Here is a 20,175-nt window from a genome sequence, read left to right as displayed (position 1 = left end):
CTGCAAATGATGAGAAGGCAGTATGAATTGCTTCAGATGGAGGAGCAAGAGAGAGTATCTGAGTACTTCACAAGAATTCGAGGCTTAATCAACCAGATGAAGAGTTGTGGTGAGCAGATGTCAGAGCAAGGTATAGTTGAAAAAATCCTTAGAACTCTTTCAGCTAAATTCGATCATGTAGTTGTAGCAATTGAGGAATCAAAGGATCTTGAACACTTCAAGATTGATGAATTGCAAGGTTCTTTGGAGGCTCATGAACAAAGATTTCTAGAAAGGACGAATGACAGGCAATCACAACAAGCACTCAGTGGTCAATTTCAGAAGAAAAACTCAGGGCACAATAACAAACCAAGAAGAGATGGTAGAAGATGGTTAAGTGATAAGAGACAAGAGGGTGAAGGCTCTAATCAACATAGCCAGGGATTCACTAAGACTAATCCTCCTGAGTTTGAAAAGAAGTACACCAAGAAGCCTAACAATGGCATGAAGAAGAAAGATAAGAGCAATATTCAGTGTTTCAACTGTAGGAATTGGGGACACTTTGCATCAGAATGCAAACTCAAAAGAAGAGGCAAAGATGCTGAAGCCAGATTAGCCAAAGAGGAGGATTCTGATGAAGAAGTTCTACTAATGGCAGAAAAGGAGATCACAGGCTTAGAAGAAAGTGACCTAGATGAAGCATTGTTGATGATCACTGCAAAAAATGATCAACAACTTCCTGCAGATAGTTGGTACCTTGACACTGGATGCTCAAATCACATGACAGGGCACAAAGAGTGGTTCTTGACTCTTGATGATTCTGTGAAGACCAGAGTGAAATTTGCAGATAACAGTTTCATCACTGCAGAGGGAATTGGAAAAATAGGAATCAAGAAGAAGGATGGCACTGCATCATACATATCAAATGTTTTGTATGTGCCAAAAATGAAAAACAACCTCATAAGCCTTGGTCAGTTGCTTGAGAAGGGATACAACATGAGGATGGAGGATAGAATGCTGAAAATCTTCAACAAAAACAGAACACTAATCTTGAAGGCTCCACTATCAACCAACAGAACTTTCAAGATTGGAATTCAGCTTGAGGATCATGAATGCTTAGAGTCCATAGCAGATGAAACATGGATTTGGCACAAAAGGTTTGGGCACATCAACTTCAGAAGTCTAGAATTGATGAGTAAGGATGGAATGGTGAGTGGACTTCCTAATATCTACACACCAACTGAAACATGTGAAGATTGCCTCACAAGCAAACAAACCAGGAATTCCTTCAGCTCACAAGTGCAGTCAAGAACATCAAAGCCACTAGAAGTAGTTCACACTGATGTATGTGGCCCTTTGGAGGTGCAATCATTGGGTGGAAACAAATATTTCCTAACCTTTAAAGATGATCACACCAGAAAATTATGGATCTACCTACTGAAGAAGAAAAGTGAAGTCCTGAACAGATTTATGAGTTTCAAGACAATGGTTGAAAAGCAATGTGGAAACCAACTGAAGCTACTAAGGAGTGATGGTGGAGGAGAATACACATCCAATGAATTTCATGCTTTCTGTGAACAAGAAGGCATCACTCATGAGATCATCTCACCATACACCCCTCAACACAATGGAACAGCAGAAAGGGTCAACAGAACTATCCTAAATATGGCAAGGAGCATGATGAAAACTAAAGAACTTCCTAAGAAATTTTGGGGGGAAGCTGTAGCCACTGCAGCCTACATTGCTAACAGGAGTCCTACAAAAAGGTTGCAAGGTGTGACACCAGAAGAGGCATGGTCAGGACTCAAGCCAAGTGTGAAGCATTTCAGGATATTTGGATCAATATGTTATAGACACATACCAGATATCAAGAGACAAAAACTGGATGACAGAGGAGAAAAGCTAATCTTCCTAGGATATCATTCAACAGGGGCATACAAACTCTATAACCCCTGAACTGATTCCATTCACTACAGCAGAGACATCAAGTTTGATGAGACTAAAGCTTGGGAATGGAATTCAATTCAGGAAAACTCACACAAGGCTAGTCAGATTGATATTGAGTTCAGCAACAAAACACCTCAAGAAACTCAAAGGGATGAAGTAATCTCACCAATCACTGGAAGACCTCAGAGAGAAAGACAAAGACCAACAAGGTTGAGAGATTATGAGATATTTTCAGATACCTCAATTACTTCTGAAGGTGATCTTGTCCATATGGCTCTTCTGGCAGAAATGGAACCAATAACTTTTGAACAGGCAATCAGAAAGGAATACTGGGTTGAGGCCATGAAGGAAGAGATCAACTCCATTGAGAAGAATGGAACATGGGAACTCACACACCTACCAGAAGGAAAGAAAGCCATCCCAGTAAAATGGGTGTACAAGGTGAAAATGAAACCTGATGGAACAGTGGCCAAGTATAAAGCTAGATTAGTAGCAAAAGGCTTCTTGCAAAAACCAGGAATAGATTTTGATGAAGTGTTTGCACCTGTGGCAAGGATGGAGACAGTAAGGCTAGTCATAGCAATAGCATGCTCTATGGACTGGACCCTATGCCAAATGGATGTGAAATCTGCTTTCTTGAATGGTCCACTTGACAAAGAGGTTTTTGTATCACAACCTCTAGGCTTTGAGATACCAAGTCATGCACAGAAAGTATACAAATTGCACAAAGCACTCTATGGGCTAAAACAGGCACCTAGAGTATGGAACAAACGAATTGATAGCTTTCTTGTCAAGCAAGGACTCACCAGGTGCACCAGTGAACATGGAATCTACAGCAAAGTCACACAAACTGAGGCAACAATGATACTATGCTTATATGTTGATGACCTCTTGATAACTGGAGGAAATCTTGCAGAAGTAGAAGATATAAAGAAAAAACTGAAGCAAGAATTTGAAATGTCAGACCTAGGAGGGCTCTCATACTTCCTAGGGATTGAGTTTGTGAAGACAATCAAAGGAATACTAATGCATCAGAAGAAATACATATCTGATGTACTTAGCAGATTCAACATGAGTGAGTGTAATCCATCACCTACACCAGTTGAGACTGGAAATCTTCTGAGCAGAGATAAGGAAGGAGATGAAGAAGTTGATCCTACACTCTACAGACAAATAATAGGGTCATTGAGATACATTTGCAACTCAAGACCAGATATCACTTATGGAGTAGGAGTGATTAGCAGGTACATGGATAAACCTAAATACTCACACATGATGGCAGCAAAACGAGTACTCAGGTACTTGAAGGGAAGCTTAGACTATGGAATACTCTTTCCAAACAAAAACAACAGAAGAAAAGCAAGAATGGTTGGATACACTGATGCTGATTGGTGTGGTGACAAGGATGACAGAAAAAGCACAACTGGTTATGTGTTTAAGTTTGATGAAGCCCCTGTTAGCTGGAGCTCTAAGAAGCAAGAAGTTGTAGCTCTTTCATCATGTGAGGCAGAGTACATTGCTGCCTGTTTGGGAGGATGTCAAGCTCTATGGTTACTCTCCCTGCTCAAAGAATTAGGAATGCATTCTGCAGAATACATGTTACTCTATGTAGACAACAAATCAGCAATCAACTTAGCCAAGAATCCCATAGCTCATGGGAGAAGCAAGCACATAGAAACCAAGTTTCATTTCCTAAGAGATCAAGTTGACAAAGGGAATCTGAAGCTAGAACACTGCAGATCAGATGAGCAACTTGCTGATGCTCTAACTAAAGCATTGAAGAAGGAAGCCTTCGAAGTTCAGAGAAGAAGGCTAGGAATTGCTAGTCTAACTAGTTTGAATTAAGGAGGAGTATAGGAAAATGTAATTCATGAACTAGTAGAAATTGGTGGGCCTCTTGTTGTTGTATTTGGGCCTTTGTGTAACTAATTCTATAAATAGCAATTCCTATGATTAGTTGGTAGTTAATCCCAACTAATACTTTCTAAATTTGGCAACTCTCTATTCTCTCTGTTTTCACTGCTTCATCTTTCATGCCTTCTTCTTCTGTGCATTACTCTTATGTTCTTCTTCTTCTCTAACACGTGGGATATGTGTACTTCCCCTTATGTATAGGTACCCACCCGAACCGAACCTGAACTTAATGGAAAAAAGTCGATGTGATTAAGTTCGGGTTCAAGTTTTACCTGTATTTAAATTTCGGGTTCGGGTTTGATATAGTAAAGACCCTAACTCAAACCCGTCCCGAAGTAAGGTAATTCAATTTAAAATTGAAATTTCTATCATTTCCCAATTGTTTTTAATTTCTAATTTTACTTTATATACTATTAGATCTTCAAACATAAAAGAAATGAAATAATACAAGAGAAAACAGAAATGTAAGAGAAAAATTCCACAAAAATAATATTATATTTTCCTTAATACTTTATCATTTTCGGGTTTTTTTGGGTTCTGGTTACTCGAAACCCGACGGGTTCGGTGATGATATTTTTATTTTCAACCCCGTTGAGTTTGGGTTCGGGTTCGGTTTTGAATTTCAGGTTCGGGTTTGGGTATATGCAAACCCGATCCCAACCCGCCCCGTTGCCATTCCTACTATGTATGGTTCGGTCCGAGTCTTGCATATGGAGAAAAATATCACTAAAAGAGCTAGTCAAATTATAGTCAAATTATGTTATGACTGTTTTAAGTACGAAGATGATTGCCACTAAACATCCTAACACACCAATCACTCATCCCCCCTCAACTTCATACCCATCATCTTGTATCATAAAACATTGTCGTCAACTTTTTCCTTCTTCATCAGCTCTAAAAAATATTTATTATAGTTCTTCAAGATTTTCATAATTATCATACAGTAGGCGATAATTCTTAAACTACAGACAATAATCGACCATAAAGCTCTTATAAAAATGATGTCGTGTCTTCTTATACGTCTATATTATATATTACATGCTCCCCATGACTTGGACCTTCAAAGCATCCTTCACAAAATTGAACCCCGTGGGGAGGAGTCCTTGCAATCTAAGGTATTTAATTTGATCCTTAGCTGCATTATCTTCATTCACCATGGAACAGCAGTAGGTACCTTATCCACATAAGGAATGTGATGAGCATAATTTACTATTATAATTTGGTGAAAGAATAATGTTTTGAAGTGAAAAGAAAAAACTTATTAGTCTCACTTTGCATAGAGGAGGGAAGTTGAAAGGCTTTATAAGCCTTAAGTTATGGCATAACATTTTTTTTTAATAAAATATTTATTTATTTAATTTTTTGGGACCTTTTGGACTTGGACCGTGTGTTGACCAAGTCAATACACATGCAACAGGAAAGAACCGTTAGAGAGCCATTGGAGAATATCTCAATCATTATGATAGAGCCGTTGGTAATAGAGTTGTTGGTGAAAGAGCCGTTAGAGAGACGTTCAAGGCCTTATGCTATAAATAGAGGCATCATTCACTCATTATAATTTGCACCAAGTTGAAGGCGTTTACCTCTCAACTTCTCTTTCTCCCCCCTTATATTCTGTCGATGCATTTCTGACAACCCTATTCCTCTTTCTTTCCGTGGCACATGAGAATTGGCACAGGCAGCCAAAGTGGGAATTTCGAGAACTGACACTGGTAGTGAATATTGTAGAAAAAGAACTCGCACGGGTAGCCATAATGTGGGAATTTGAGAATTCACACTGATATCTATATTGTGGGTGTATTCAAGAGCAATTCTTACAGTGCAGTAAGAAATCGTATAATATAGAACTTGACTGTTTTATCCTAGGGACATTGTGGTTGATAGTTTGCTTGCATAATTTTGCAGTACCATGAAACGTCTTAAAGAGAGCGACATGGTCGTGACTCAACCAATAACGATTATTTTGTATCATTCAGAATTGTTGCGACATATGGTAACAATAATTTTAAGATGTTTCTAATGCAATGACATTCGTAGATAATATTACTGGACCGAACAACTATGACCTGAACAAGCCATTTCTGTTTGACGGGATAAATTTCAAACGTTGACAACATAAGATGGAATTTTTCCTCACTATGAGAAAGGTTGCCCACATTCTGAAAACTGACATCTAGTGGTGTCGGATGAGGCTGAAAAAGAGAAAATGGATAAAGTGGCTATTGAAATAGCTTTCTGGAATGAAAGTGGTTACATATGTAAGAACTTCATTGTGAATGAGTTGTCTGATGATCTCTATGATTACTATAGCCTATACAAGTCTGCCAAATTAGTTTGGTATGTACTTGAAAAGAAATATGATATTGAGGAAGCTGACACTAAAAAGTATGGTGTTAGCCGCTACCTCAAGTATTAGATGACTGATGATAAGTCAATAGAGTCTCAGTCTCACGAGATACAAAAAATTGCTTATTAGATCATTTCTGAGGGTATGTCCCTAGATGAGCAATTCCAAGTGGCTGTCATAATTGATAAATTGTCTCCTAGTTGGAAGGACTTCAAAAACCTTATGAGGCATAAGACCAAAGAAATCTCTTTAGAATCTCAGATCACTCGTCTTTGTATTGAAGAAGAGGCTCATAAGCAAGATCAGAGAGAAGAGGTGTTGATTGTCTCAAACAATAGCACTAAGAAGAAATTCTCACGTGCGATTCTGAAGCCTTGTGATACTAATTTCAAGAATCAGAACTGTAATGGCAATAAGGCTAAGAACATCAGTCGCAACAAGAATTGGAACCCTAAAAAGGTCCAATATGTTAAGTCACCTACAAAGAATGACTCTAAAAACCTGTTCACCTGCTTCGAGTGTGGGAAATCAGGTCGTATCGCATGCAAGTACATAAATAAACCAATGGATCGTCCTCCACACGCCAACATGGTTGATAAGTCGTTTGTGGCTGTATTATCTGAGGTCACTATGGTTGGAGGAACTGATGGGTGGTGGGTAGATGCTGGCACATCCTACCATGTTTGCTATGACCGTGCTATGTTCAAAACATACACAGATGTTGATGACAAGAAGGTGTTATTGGATGACTCCCACACTACTATTGTTGCTAGAAATGGTGATGAGGAGTTGAAGTTTACATCTAGGAAGACTCTAATTCTCAAAGATGTGATGTACACTCCAAAGATGAGGAAGAATCTAGTTTCTGGTTTTCTTCTTAATAAGGCTGGTTTTCCCCAGACCATAAGAGCAGACTTGTATACTCTTACTAGGAATAGGATACTTGTTGGGAAAGGGTACGCCAATGATGGCATATTTAAATTAAATGTTGATGTTTCTATTAATAAAATTTCAAAATCTGTTTACATGTTGTGTGATTTTAATATTTGGCATTCTAGACTTTGACATATTAATAAACGCACAATTTCAAATTTGAGTAGCTTAAGTTTAATTCCAAAGTTATCTAAAAATGATTTCGAAATTTGTGAATCATGCAGTCAAGCGAAAATTTCAAGAAACATCATAAATTAGTAATGCGAGAATCTAAGCATTTAGATTTAATACACTCAGATATATGTGATTTAGATGGAACATTAACTAGAAATGGTAAACGTTATTTTATCACTTTTATTGATGATTGTTCTGATTTTACTTATGGATATCTTATGAAAAGTGAAGCACTTGAAATGTTTAAGTTATATGTAACTGAAATTGAAAATCAACTGAACAAGAAAATAAAGAAATTCAGAAGCGATAGAAGCATTGAGTATGACTCTAACATGTTTAATGATTTTTATAAATTGAATGACATTATTCATGAAACAACTACACCATATTCACCTGAAATGAATGGTTAAGCTTAAAGAAAGAATAGAACTTTAACTGAATTAGTTGTAGCTATTATGTTAAGTTCTAGTGTAGCACCCTCTTAGTGGGGTGAAATTTTATTAACTGTATGCTATGTGCTAAATAGAGTCCCCAAGGCTAAAAGCAAAATTTCCTCATACAAAATTATTAAGAATAGACAACAAAACTTGTCTTATTAGAGAACTTGGGTTGTTTGGCCTATGTCAAGATACTAGACCCCAAGTGAATTAAACTCACAAGTAGAGCCTATGAACGTGTAATCACTGGGTATGCTATAAATAGCAAGGCGTGCCAATTTTATGACCTTACCACGAAAGTGATCATTGAGTCTAATGATGCAGACTTCAATGAAATGAAATTCCCTTTTTAAATTAAGAAATAATGGAGACACAACAACTAATAATATACATGTGATTAGCAATAATGATAATAACGATGGATTAGAAATAAAACCTAGAAGAAGTAAGAGAACAAGGACTACTAGAGAGTATGAACCTGATTATATGGTCTATACATTGGAAGAGGATCCATCAACTCTCCAAGAAACTTTGACTTCTTTGGACGATGATTTGTGGCAAGAGGTCATATATGATGAAATGAATTTTCTAGAGTCTAACAAGACCTGTCATTTAGTTGACTTTCCTCCTGGTTGCAAACCTATTGGTTGTAAGTGGATATTGAAAAAGAAACTGAAAACTAGTGGCATAATGGATAAATACAAGGTTCGCCTTGTAGCTAAGAGTTTCAGGTAAAGGGAGAGTGTAGATTTCATCGACACCTTTTCACCTATTACTATAATAACATCCATCAGAATACTAATTTCGCTCGTTGTGATATATAATTTATTAGGACATCAAATGAATGTTAAGACTGCTTTCTTAAATGGTGATTTAGAAGAAGAAATCTATATGGAACAACCTGAAGGTTTTATAATACATGAGCAAGAAAATAAGGTTTGCAAGTTAGATAAGTTGTTGTATGGTCTTAAGAAAGCACCTAAGTAGTGGCATGAAAAGTTTAACGACTTAATGATCTTGAATGAGTTTAAGGTGAATGAAAGTGACAAATGCATTTATTATAAATCAGAAAATGACATTTGCACTATCATATATGTAGACGACCTACTCATATTTGGTTCCAACGTTCATGTTGTGAATAATTTGCACTTAATGTTGTGTAACAACTTTGATATGAAAGACCTTAGAGACAAATGTAATCATTGGTATAAAAATTGCTAGGTCAAAATAAGGAATTTCTTTGTATCAATCTTACTATGTTGAAAAGATCTTAAAGAAATATAAATACTTTGACTGTAAATCTGCTAGCACATCATATGATCCAAGTGTAAAACTTTTTAAGAATACTGGTGAAGGTATAAGGCAAGCTGAGTATGCTAGCATCATTGGTAGCCTTTGGTATGTCAGTGATTGCACTAGACCCGATATTGCCTATATTGTGGGATTATTATGCAGATTTATCATTAGACCTATAATGAAGCATTGGTCTGCTATAGAAAGGATAAGGAGATACCTTAAGAAAACAATGAACCTTGGATTACATTACCAAAGGTTTCCAACTGTCCGAGAAGGATCCAACAATACTGATTGGAACACTCTTTCAGATGATTCTAAAGCAACCACTGACTATATATTTAGCATAGCTGGTGGGGTTGTTTCTTGAAAGTCAAAGAAACAAACTATTTTGGCTCAATCCACTATAGAAGCTGAGATGATAACACTAGCAACAGCTAGTGAAGAAGTAAGTTGGCTGAGAAGCTTGCTTGTATAGATTCCACTATGGAAAAAACCGATTCCAGTTGTGTTGATCCATTGTGATAGTACCACAACTATTACAAAAATTGATAACCGCTTTTATAACGTTAAGAAATGACAAATTCGTCGTAAGCACATCACTGTTAGAGAGTTACTCTCTACAAGAGCTGATAGAGTGGATCATGTACGCAGTGAGAATAACTTAGCAGATCCTTTGACGAAAGGACTAGCTAGAGAGAAAGTCCATAATACTTCTCATAGTATGAGACTATTTCCCTTAGAACTAGGATCACTCATGATGGTAACCCGACCTAACTCACTAGAGATCCCAAGAAATAGGTTCAATGGGTAAAAATAAGTCCTGAAGTGATATGAGAATAAACATGGTATAAAATTATGAGAAGCATGATTCCTACAACATATGTAAGAATGAATTAAACTCTTAATGAGATCTATACTCTAATTGTAGTGGAGTATCTAGGCTACATGAGTACTCTAGATAGACTCACCTATGTGAATGTGGACGTGGTGGCTGCTTCCTATGAAATTTTGGGGCATAAACTTCTAGAGTGTTCACTATACTGGGATAGACGTGCATGACCTTTAACGCACGAGCTTTACAGAATACACCTTTGAAAAGGTTGTGTGTGGTTTGATGCCAGAGATAGAGTTCAAGACTACGAGTCACTCTTGTAAAATATGGATCTTATTCACTATGCAAAGGTTCAAGTCGCATGACACCTTTACCATAGAAATTTCCAGAAATCGTTTTTTAATTTCAAGTAGGGGGTTGTTGGAATTTGTTGAAAGAATGATGTTTTGAAGTGAAATGAAAAAACTCATTAGTCTCACTTTGTTTGGAGGAGGGAAGTTGAAAGGATGTATAAGCCTTAAGTTGTGGCCCAACATTCTTTTTAATAAAATATTTATTTATTTAATTATTTGGGGCCTTTTTGGGCTTGGATCGTGTGTTGACCAAGTCAACACACACTGCAATAAGGATAGATCCGTTAGAGAGACGTTAGAGGAGATCTCGGTCATTATGATAGAGCTGTTGGTAATAGAGTTGTTGGTGAAAGAGTCGTTGGAGGCCTCATGCCATAAATAGAGGTCTCATTCCCTCGTTATAATTTGCATCAAGTTGAAGGCGTTTACCACTCAACTTCTCTTTTCCCCCCTTATATTTCGCGTACGCATTTCCGGCAACCTTCTCCCTCTTTCTTTCTGTGGCACTTGAGAATTGGCATAAGCAGCCAAAGTGAGAATTTCGAGAACTGACATTGATAGTTAGTATTATGGAAAAAGAACTGAAACATGTAGCCATACTGTGGGAATTTGAGAATTGACACTGGTAGTTATATTGTGTGTGTACTCGAGAGCGATTCTTACAGTGCAATAAGAAATCGTATAACAAACAACTAGACTGTTTTATCCTAGGGGCGACATAGTTGATAGTTTGCTTGCACAATTTTAGCAGTACCATGAAGCGTTTTAAAGAAAGCGACATAGTTGTGACTCAGCCGGTAACGATTATTTCATGTCATTCAGAATTGTTGCGAGCTACGATAACAATATTTACTCTCCACATTCCTCTATTCATTTGATACTGATTACCATGATATACAGAGATTCTAGACCATGTCATGTTTTCTCTCCTATTATAATCATCCCATGTACCCCAATTCCTATCCCCAGCATAGTGGTTTCTCATAAAAACAAAGTACATATTACGTTCTTAAGAGAATCTAAATAAGAAAACAATACGAAGCAATAAGTGTTTGTCTACTAAGAAAACGGTTTCAATAATAACATTAAAATCCTTGTGAAATGTATGTTACACTTTACGAACATGTGTTACTCATGTGCTATGAGACAAATATCTAGCAAATGTTGACAGAAAATGAAGAAATCAAGAAATTGGGGAAAGTAGTGGTTTCAACTTTTCAAGATATATACCTAGAGTAAAGGCTACCTTTTATGTTTATTTGACTTAAAATATGTCCAAAGAAAATTATATTCATATCACTGGAATATTTGGTAAACAAATTCCTACGCAATTGTCAAATAAGTGTTTACTCTTTTATTTAAAGTTTTTGATTTACTTTCTACAACAATTAACACTGTTTTTTATTAAGTGTATGAGGATTTCCAAAATGAGGATATATATCTTCCAAGTTAAGGCATTTAGGCATTAGAAATACCATGCTCCTTATCCTAACTTTTCTCCCCCTATCTCTACAAGTCTCACCCCTCCCATAGCCTTATTATAGGTCATCTAGGAACCTTGTTAGAAAACCCCACGTCAAATCCACAAGATCAATCTTGACTTTAGAAAACAAGTGAAAGTAATGTTAAAATTCTCTATTGGCCAGGCATATATGCAAGGTAAAACGACTGTGTTCGTTTTGCATTTGTAAATTTTGGGTTTATCAAGAAAATGTCGTGAAAAGATAAATCATAGAGAATGTACCCCTTTGTTCCCTCTCTATATCCTAGGACCATGCATTTTCTAGCCCTTGGGTCTAGTGTACTCCTCCTTGGAGCAAGGGTGCTAGCATAAGTCAAACAACCAAAAGTCTTCAATGACTCTAAGCTAGGTAGAGACCCACGGAGTAACTGATATGGACTTGAATTTTATAATAGAGGGCTAGGTAATTGATTAATTATGTGGCCAACATGTTGGATAGAAAAATTCCAAAGGGTAGAGGGTAAATGTGTTGGTGCTTTCTTTCCACCACACCATTTTGCTGAGGTGTGGCAACACATGAGCTTTGATGCATGATTCCTTTAGAAGAGAAGAAACCATTCATCAAAAATTCAGCCCCATTGTCACTTCTAATGGTTTGTAAATGAGTGTTAAACTGTTTTTCAATGAGTTTGACAAAGGTTACAATATGCTCCCTAGTTTCACTCTTGTGTTTCATTAGGATTACCCAAGTAAATCTTGTAAAATCATCAACCAAAGTAAGAAAATAGTTGTGACAAAAAATAGAAGTAGTTGGGTAAGGGCCCTATATATCAGCATGCAACAACTGAAACATTTTATTAGAAACTGTATTGCTATTACAGAAAGGCAATCTTCTTTGTCTAGAAGTATGACAAATATCACAAGGTACAAGTTCTCTATTACAAACAAGAATAAAAGGAAACTGACTAGACAAGGTCTTCATTAGAGATGTTGGAGCATGATCAAGTTTGAGATGCCAGAGAGTGAACTCATTGGTGAGACTAGTGGATGAATTTGAGACAAAGACTGATGAATGTGTCTTGTGTGAGAGATCTATGACAAACAGGCCTTGTGTCAAGCTAGTTGTACCAATCACCTTCTTGGTAGTACTCTGCACAATGGTACAAGAGTTGAGATGGAAGGTTAGATGACAATGTAAGGACTGGATCAACTTATGGACAGACACTAGATTGACATGGAAGTTGGGAACATACAAGACATTAAACAAGATAAGAGATTCAGACAAAATGACAGTGCCACAAATAGATGTGCTAACTCTACTTCCATCAGGCAGAGTAATCATGACAGGTGAAATGCATCTTTGTGTGCTAAATCTATGCAAATCATAAGCTATATGATCAGTTGCACCAGTATCCATTAACCAATCTACACATTTGTTACCTGTAGGTGAAAGTAATGCAGTATTGTTGCTTGCTGTCAGATTATTAGAGATCACAAAATTGACCTTGCTAGCATCATTTTTGCTCCTATCAAGTAATTCTAAGATAGATTTTACTTGAGCATCAGTAAAAGTTTGTCTCTGGTTTCCCTTACTAGCATCAAAAAATTTATCAGTGTGATGGTATGAACCATCTTGTCCATGTTCAATCTCTATAGGAAAGGTAGTGGTAGCATTTGCTTGTCTTCCTGGTCTATTTAATGATAACCAGGTGGATAACCATGTTTTAGAAAGCATGTGTCCACTGTGTGGTTAGTTCTCTCACAGTGAGTGCAAAACCTAGCATTATTTTCTTTTGCCTACATTATTCTAAGGCATTCTACATTTTCCTCTAAATGAGTTACTTCCTCGGCCTCTATTTTCATTGGAGGACTGAAATTGAGAATTTCCTTAGGAATTAACTGTTAAGGCCTTCAAATTAGAGAGAATTAGTACATTGAATTGTCTCTCTTGTTGTATCACCATTGAGAATACTTTGCTGATGTTAGGAAGAGGCTCTAACAACATAATCTGAGACCTAACTTGTGAAAATTGATCATTCAAGCATTTAAGGAATCTTATCACATAATCTTGTTCCTATGCATTTTAACCAGATCAATAACTCCACAATCACAAGGATTCACACATTTAGAGTGACCTATGGCTCTATAATTCTCAATTTCCTTCCATAGAATCTTCAATTCAATGAAATAATCAGAAATAGATTGATCACATTGAGTCATTCTGTAGAATTCTTCTTGAAGCTGAGCTATACGAAACACATCTCCTTGTGAATAACTATCATGAAGATACTTACATGCATCAGCTGTCTCATCAATCCATAGAATGGATTTCACAATTGTTTCATCAACAAAGTGTTGTAACCAGGATAAGACCATAGTATTGCACCGAATCCATTGTTCATGAAGAGGATGAAGCAATGGCGGTTGAATCAATGACCTATCTATGAACTTCAACTTTTTTTTGGATTGAAAAGCTAGTTTCATATATCTGAACCAGGAGTGATCGTTCTTGCCATTGAGAGGAGGAGAAACCATAATTAATGTAGGATTCTCATCAGAATGAAGGAAGTAAGGATTCGTAGGATTCACAATGTAAGCATCAAAACTCTGATTCGCCATTGTATTAGAAGAAGAGAAATGAAGAGATGAATCCAGTGAAGAAGAAGGAGAAACTGAAATGATTCAGGGAAGAAGGAGAAGAAATTGAGAAATCGCGATGGTGAGAAGACGAAGGAAAAAGGAGAATCATGATGGAGGAAGAGAATGAAGACGAATCAGAGCAAATTATGCTCTGATACCATCTTAGAATCCTTGGAGAAAAGATTTGAGTTGTATGAATACATTCTTATTGAATTGAATTGAATGATTACAAAAGGCTAATTGCTTACTATTTATAGTAAATAGTTAAATAACTTCCCTAACAGATTGTTATAAAGGGAAATGAGAATAAACTAATATATCCCTCAATGAGGATAGCTAAACCGAAAACCAAACAATGCCTAAGCAAGCTATGAATCATGTACAAGCTACTTATAAGCTAGTTACAAGCTTAACAATTGGTAAAAAATTTGTAAATGTGATTTTATCTTTTGTATTAATTTAGTAGAGGTAAGAATTTTTCTCTTTTGCGTTACAACTTTCCTATTTGCATTCAATAAGACATTTTTAATATTGTACCTCTCTAACAACTTTTAAATGAAATAATATAGGATTTGTACTACTTTGTACATTTTACTTATCTGAAATGATTTTACTCAAAACTTTGCCAACAATTTCACTTTTCACTTCAAACTTACTTTTAACCCAAACCAACTTTACAAAATCTAGTTCCTCCAAAGTCAAGTTTACATTAATTGCATTCTTTTATGAATCTAGCTTTCAACAAGGCAAGTGATAGAATAACAATTTAGTATGCTATCTATATTCTCTTATTCATTTTTTTCTAAATAAGTGTCATAGGGTCATATCTTACAATAAATACTCTAAGTATCTATATGTGAGTTACATTTTGGAGGAGAATAAAATAAAATAGAGGTTTGAGTGATATAAAATACATTTGTGATGTGGCTCTGAAGTCTTATCTTTTATTTCCTTACGGTCCAAACTTGGAAACCAGCCATTATGGGCCTTCTCAATAAGAAAAAAACCTTACCAAGTTATAGCTTACATTGATTTTACTAAACAAATCAAGTGTATTGAGCAGACATGAAAAACATTTTTTTTAGGTTTGTTGAATCAATTACAAATATATGTACCTTTTTAACGAAACCAAATAACCATGCCTAAACATAATAGAAGAAAATTGTAACTACTAAAACACTGTCCATAGACATTGTTTATCCTGCATCTATTTGAGGTGGTGGAATCAAGAAGTGATTATTTAAAGAGTGAAGTGTTGACACCAAAAATTGTATGTAGAGATATAAGGCGATTTATGTAACTGTGTATTTGACATTATTCTATAAATATATAGAACTTATTGAAGAATGACATTGGTTGTAAATGACAAAAACAAAATTGTGTAACTAATGTGCTGAGACTTTCAACTGGCATAGCTTGTGTTTTCTAAAACAGGGTTATCTAAGTTGTGGCTTAAATCACATGTTAAGAATACTCGAAAAAAGTAAGTTTATATAGGTAAATGATTTTATTTTATACTGTGGAGTATGATATTTTACGTTTTATAATGAACATTTACTAATTGCTATGTTAGATATCAATATTTAATGTGTAATATCTATACATTATGGCTATAAATCTTTATACACAATCAACAAATCATTCACAATTCATTCATATTATTTATATTTAAAAGTCAATAATAATTAAATATGTTATAAATAATACAATAACAATATACAAAACTCTTACAATTTACTACATTTTTTTCTGTAATATTTATCAATGGGCACACACTAAAAGCCTCATTTTAAAAATTGTAATGTAATTTAAAAGGTTTAGCCATGGAAAGATGGTCCCAACCAATTTGAAAGGTGGAGAACTTGAAAAGTGTGATGAACAGTGCTGTACAAGTTCAATCATGATGATAGAATGGTAGATCAATTGTGCTGTAGAACTTAAAGTCAACTATGTCGTGTAATGAAGTTTAAATACTGCACTGACACTATCATAAGTCCCTCTTTCATCAAAATAGCAATCTCATAAGTGCCCTTTACTGCATTACATGCCAGTTCTGTCTAGCACCGCTTGGTGCCAAATTTATTTACTACCCCCAAAATAATTGTAATAAAATATCAAATGTTATTACTATTTTTAGATGAAACAATGGTCCTCACATTGATATCACCTACATATGAGTGAGATAATATAATTAGAAAGTACGTATGCATAAAATGATGAGACTAATTTTAGTTGATGTGAGTATAAAAATTTATACACAATCAATACATCATCATCATTCATTTATATTACTTTCTTCAAGAATAAACAATAAACAATGACTAAAAATAATCGATGGATGATAGACTCACAGTGTATAAAACTCTTACAATGTCTATACATATATTTTTTCCTCATGAGATAATTGTGTAGCATTATTCTGACCACTAATCTCATTTTCCCTTATCTATGATTTAACTGCAGTTTATATTAAGTACAGGCATCTATAGACTTTAACAGAACTATAACAATAGATAGACATACTCTTGTACTATGTAGTCCTATTGTAGAAAAGTTCAACCCCCTTCATTCAAAGCAGAAGTTTCAATATTCAAAATTTCAACACACATCAGGAATATGCCCTCTGATGAAGAAGCATTCACACTCTGAATTGACACAATGAACCACCTAAACAAGTTAATAGGAGCATGAAGGCAAGCAAGAAAATTAGACCTTAATACAAGTAAACATGTTTACAAGTTCAGCATGAACTGGTTGACCCTTTAATAAATATATCTGCTTATATACTTTATAAATCAAATTGCAACTTAATACACCTATACTTTTCAAGTCTTCAGCAATATTAGTCACAATGTACAAACTTCAGAATTCAATGTTGTATCAAATGCCTTCATATAGTATTATAAATCAAGGAAGAGTTCATCATATCGAGGATTTCAAAATGTACAACCTACAATGTATTCAATTGAGAAAAGAAGCATCACACTACATTTGCCATTCCATGCAATCTTCAAAATCAAAACTGCTTGCACAATCCAGTAACGCATTTTGTTGTTGTTCGTAACGGCATAAGTAATTCAACCCAATAAGAAGCTCACAAATAGCATCCTCTGTCTTTTCCTTGTCGGCAAAGTATAATGTCTGAAGTAGCAGCACATTTGTCCTGCTGACAATTTGGTGTTGCTCAAAATTCCTCTCACCTTGCCATCTGATCATATTATGCGCAAGTGGAGCAAGCCACCGAAGTATCCCATCAAGAGTCACCTTCCATCCATGGGCAAGAGGGGCATCATATATCGCCAGGTTTTTGACATAGGTCTTAAGTTTAGCCTTCAGAGATACTCTTAAGCTCGTTGGTAGCATCTGATATAGATCATCCCTAGCTTCCTCACCAACTAAATGTGGATAGCAACATATTTTCTCGATGACGATAATCACATTCGCATAGTGCAATGCTAGAGCACAGCCTCCAAGAGTGGAAGGAGGAGCATAAAGAGCTAGCCTACTCTTGGGACCAAATGTTGAGCAACTTTGAACACTGGATTTGACTTGTCTAAGATCTCCGGTGAAAGGAATACCACTCGCAGCATGATTTAGACCACCGGAATGATACAAGTGCTCCTTTTTCTTGACATTATTCACAACCGCATAGCCTGATACGTGACTGTACCGGTCCTCGAAATTAATAACGTAATCTTCATCATCGAATTTTGAAACTGAGCTGCTTAAACTTAGACATTCCATGAAAAGTCTCCCTGGACTTGTTCCACATGGAAAACCAAAGTCTTCAGGTTGAAGATATGCCAACTCACCTATATTTCCCCTTCTCTGCACAGCAGTTCTTCCGATTGAACCTGAATGACATCCATTTCTCTTGCTACGATTGCGTCTCAACTTTTCTGAACTCATGGGAACATTAATCTGTCCAGACACCAACCCGCATTCATTTTGCATAGGTGGTGAACCTCCACCGAGCCCAACGCTACTCTTCCTCAATGCAGAATCACCAAAGATAACAGCAATTCTGGCATAAATGGTACAAACTGTCCTAGCCAACAACTCAACAACCTTATCAAAGGTCTGGTTCCAAAGTGAAATCTCCTTTAGATCCTTCACATCTTGTCTTTGCCATTTAAGTTTCAGCTCAAATGCCCTCCTACTCTCTTCATTCTGATTATTCTGAAACTTCTTCTCCGCTCGCTCCAATTCATTCAAGACCCCCATTTCACTATACAAACTCCTGGTGGCACTAACATACCTATCCATTTTCCTAACCATTCCATCCATATGCTTAACTAAGAACCCCAATTCCTTCACATCTATAACCCCACTAACCATGTCCCCATACACATGCTCAAAACCTTCCAAGGCAGGCACAGAACACTTCTTCCCCAACCTAGAAACCACACTTGCAACACGGTTCAACTCTTCAAGCTTCTCAGCCAGAGCCAGCTCTAAAAGATAAGCCTCATCAGAGGATATTAAGTTTTTAATACACTCAGATTTCAAGATCTCATTCCTGAGCTTTGAAATCTCAGAATCTGACAAGGATTTATGAAGGTGAACAGTTTTGGACATTACATTTGCTACTTCAAAAGAAAGAATACCTATCATTACATTCTTATCTTGCATCTTTCCATTTTGTTTTTCCTTTGTAGAAGGTTCAAGAAAAAGCACTTGCTTGAGATTGGTACTAACCTGGTTACCTATCTTCACAATCCAAGCTCCAGCAACCATAGCTACCACTTTCACCAAATTCCCTCCAAATCTGCAATAAATCCAAAAGGGTCGCCAAAAAACCAATAAGTTCAATTATATCAACCCAAAGGTGCAAACTTTGGGAAAACCCCATGACACAGCATGTTAAGACCCATTGAGATGAACAATAAGAAAACCCAATAGGTACTTAAAGCTGCAAACTTTCATGCTCAACTAAGCTTTTGGTGATGAAATTTGAGTCCAATAGTTAAGAGGCATGCAAAAATACCAAAAGGGTGCAACAATAATGGAAAAAAAGATAGTGGAGAAGTCATAAAAAGTTAAGTGGCATGATGGGAGAAGAAAACTCGCATGGGGTGCAAATAGTGCAGGCGTGTGGAGTGGGAAGAGAAGTGCAAATTGAATATAAGAAGCAATGACAAAAGAGAGAGAGATAAAGAAACAAAAGGGTTTTGTATATTGGGAGGGACCAATGAAAGAAACAAGGTGATTATTGCTTTGGTTATGTTGCTGCAAGTTTGAATCAGAATTTGAGTGCTATCTACTCAAGTTCTTAAAAAGGGATCAGAATTTTGAAAAGTGGACTTAAGGTTAAAGTGCTTTTGAATTTTCTTTGGAAGTATTGTGTCTGAAGCTGCACCATTCAATTCATTTTATAATCTCCCTCAGATCATGGATAGTAGAAGTTTGGTAGAACTTATTTTTGTTTATTTAAACATTCAATGTTAGGGTCAAAGATTTTAAACATTTGTTTCTTATTTCCCTAAGATTATTACACCATTAAAAATGAGTTTTAAGATACAAAAGTACTGAGAAACAACTTATAAGATCAACTTGCAAAAAAAACTTAAGAATATATTTGAAATAAAATAATTTAGGACACTAGCCTGAAAACAAAAAATAATTTAAAGGACAATTTTAATATTTTTGTCCAATCTATTTTAGTAATTTTTGTTTAACAAAAGATATGCCTCCACCTTATATTATCACTATTTAGGGGTAGTAGACTAATCCACTTGAGATATATCACCTATGGATTTTGATCTATAATTTAGGGGTATAATTATATTTATTTATAATTTAAAATTAAAGATGCTAAAGAAAAAATATAACTTCACTTAAAATTGTTACACCCCGTTCTC

General features: G+C 35.8%; 2 protein-coding genes across 2 annotated transcripts; both read right to left on the bottom strand.

The window, feature by feature from the left end:
* Positions 12,498-14,293, bottom strand: LOC109359789. The gene is made up of 3 exons (XM_019604485.1): positions 13,763-14,293; positions 13,476-13,573; positions 12,498-13,365 (listed from the first exon to the last, which is right to left on the bottom strand). Exons 1-3 carry the CDS (start codon positions 14,291-14,293, stop codon positions 12,498-12,500), a joined length of 1,497 nt encoding a protein of 498 aa, XP_019460030.1.
* LOC109361203 lies at positions 17,076-19,648 on the bottom strand. Its single transcript, XM_019606576.1, has one exon. It carries the CDS (start codon positions 19,049-19,051, stop codon positions 17,300-17,302), a length of 1,752 nt encoding a protein of 583 aa, XP_019462121.1. The 5' UTR covers positions 19,052-19,648; the 3' UTR covers positions 17,076-17,299.

The sequence above is a fragment of the Lupinus angustifolius genome, chromosome LG11 (assembly GCF_001865875.1).
Source record: "Lupinus angustifolius cultivar Tanjil chromosome LG11, LupAngTanjil_v1.0, whole genome shotgun sequence".
NCBI classification, from domain to species: Eukaryota; Viridiplantae; Streptophyta; class Magnoliopsida; order Fabales; family Fabaceae; genus Lupinus; species Lupinus angustifolius.
Note: the sequence above shows the minus strand (reverse complement) of the source record. Positions and strands in the feature narration are given on the sequence as shown.